This window comes from Calidris pugnax, unplaced genomic scaffold, assembly GCF_001431845.1.
Source record: "Calidris pugnax isolate Ruff unplaced genomic scaffold, ASM143184v1 scaffold302, whole genome shotgun sequence".
In the NCBI taxonomy this organism is placed as follows: Eukaryota; Metazoa; Chordata; class Aves; order Charadriiformes; family Scolopacidae; genus Calidris; species Calidris pugnax.
The window spans coordinates 218124-220314 of record NW_015091041.1 but is presented as its reverse complement, the minus strand read 5'-3'; the positions used below and the strand labels follow the sequence as shown (position 1 = coordinate 220314).

Below are 2191 nucleotides of genomic sequence, written 5' to 3'. Positions count from 1 at the left end.
TGCCTGCCAACGACTTGATGAGCCTGAACGAGATCAATTTTAACGGGACGGACGCATTGATGTGACATATAAACGTAACTATAAATATGTAGAGCACTGATTTCCCTCTTTTTCTCCCAGATCTGTTTAACACAAACACCTGCTAAACCAAATTGAATAAATAAAAAAGACATTGAGGTGCTGGAGCGGGTCCAGAGAAGGGCGACAAAGATGGTGAGGGGTCTGGAGCACAAGTCTTATGAGGAGAGGCTGAGGGAACTGGGGTTATTCAGCCTGGAGAAGAGGAGGCTGAGGGGAGACCTTATTGCTCTCTACAACTCCCTGAAAGGAGGGTGTAGAGAGGTGGGGGTCGGTCTCTTTTCTCAAGTCACAGGCGACAGGACGAGAGGAAATGGCCTCAAGTTACGCCAGGGGAGGTTCAGGCTGGATATTAGGAAAAATTTTTTCACTGAAAGGGTTATCAGGCATTGGAATGGGCTGCCCAGGGAGGTGGTTGAGGCACCATCCCTGGAGGTGTTCAAAAGACGGGTTGATGTAGTGCTGGGAGGTCTGGTTTAGTGATGGTGATGCTTCTTGTTTGTTGTGCGGGTGTCTATTTTTGTCAGTTAGGTTGAGGGTTGGACAAGATGATCTTTAAGGTCCCTTCCAACCTAGAAGATTCTGTGATTCTGTCATTCTGTGAAATCATCCCATTTCACTGTGCTGCTGTTCAAAACCAGACATGATTCTGTCATTCTGTCATTCTGTGATTCTATGAAATCATCCCATTTCACAGTGCTTCTGTTCAAAACCAGACGGCAGAACTCTCAAAGCCCTTTCCCTTTATAAATCCGCTTCGAGTTCCTGGGAGCTTCACTCCGGGCCTGCAAACGATCTGGAAGTTTGTGGGATGTTCCTGTGATTTGGGATGTCAGAGGATGCTGTGTCCCCCCCCCACGCCGGGTGGCCGCGACTCACTGGGAGGCGCTCCTCACTCCCACCCCTTTCCCTTCCCACCGAGGGACATCTCGCTTCGTCACCCAACCTTCGAGGGCTCTGGACGGGCAAATTCCAAGCGAATGGAAGTAGCCGAGGTCATTTAATCACATCACGGGGGGCAGTTTTCCAGCCGGGAAACTCCCAGGCCGGGACCCCCGCTCCCGGGCCGGAGGGGGGAGCAGGCGGGCGGAGCGCCGAGGGGGCGTGGCCATTCCAGTCCGGGGGGCGTGGCCATTCCCGCCTCAGGGGGCGTGGCCAGGTGTTGGCTCCGCCCCCCTCCCGCCGCCGCCGCCGCTCGGCCGAGGCGGGGGCGCCGGAGAGCGCTCGGTCCCACAAGTGGTTCCTCCCCGCGGCCGAGTGATTTCTCCTGGGAAGAGCCGAGCGGCCGGAGGTTCCCCGGGAGCGGCGGGGAAGAAGGAAGGGGACCGGACTGCCCCGGAGGGTTGCCTGGCTTCGCCGGGTTGTCCCTACGGGTGCGGGGGTAGAAGGGAGCGGCGCGCCATGCTGCCGGCGGCAGACACCGAAGGAGGCTGTGCTCGTCTGCCCGCCTCCGGCAGCCTCCGCTAGAGCCCCGGAGGGGGGGAACCCCTCTCCTCTCACCCCTCCAGCAGCTCGGCGGGACCGTACCGGGGGTGGCCGGTGCAGCATGGCATCCGCCTAACCCCAACCAGCGCGACAGAGCCCCGCGGCGGCAGCGGCTGCCCCCACGCCGGGATGAGTGACAGCGGCGAGGGGATCGTCAGCTTGTCGGTGCCCGGCCCCGCCGGCGAGGAGACGCCGGGCAGGCGGGCGCAAGGAGCCGAAACCGGTGCCCGCAGCCTCCTCTCCGACTTGGCCGGGCCGCCGGCCGGTCCCCTGTGGGCTGAAGACGGAGCCGCCGCCGCCGCCGGTGTTTGCCCGGGCATCGCATCGCGGGCCAAGGGTGGCGGCCGTCGAACGGCAGTCACCTACGTGATCAACGAGGCGAGCCAGGGGCCGCTGCTGGCGGCGGAGAGCGGCGCCCTGCAGAGCCTGCGGGAGGCGTGCGAGGTGGTGGGGGCCGCCTTGGAGACCCTCCACTTCGGCAAGCTGGACTTCGGCGAGACGGCGGTGCTGGACCGCTTCTACAACGCAGGTGAGAGCCCGGCCACGGAGGCTACCGGGAGCCCGGCTTCGTCCCTTCCTCGCCTCCCGTGGCCGCCCCGGGAGGGAGCAGGCGCGGCTTTCCCCCCCC

General features: G+C 62.2%; 1 protein-coding gene across 1 annotated transcript in view; it reads left to right on the top strand.

The window, feature by feature from the left end:
- Nucleotides 1-1298: 1298 nt before the first annotated feature.
- The window catches only part of MAP3K5 (mitogen-activated protein kinase kinase kinase 5), a 150939-nt gene continuing 150046 nt past the window's right edge, over nucleotides 1299-2191 (top strand). The window contains exon 1 of the mRNA XM_014956153.1: nucleotides 1299-2092. Coding sequence (XP_014811639.1) covers nucleotides 1693-2092 — 400 coding nt within the window. The 5' untranslated portion in view covers nucleotides 1299-1692. The remainder of the gene's footprint in view (nucleotides 2093-2191) is intronic.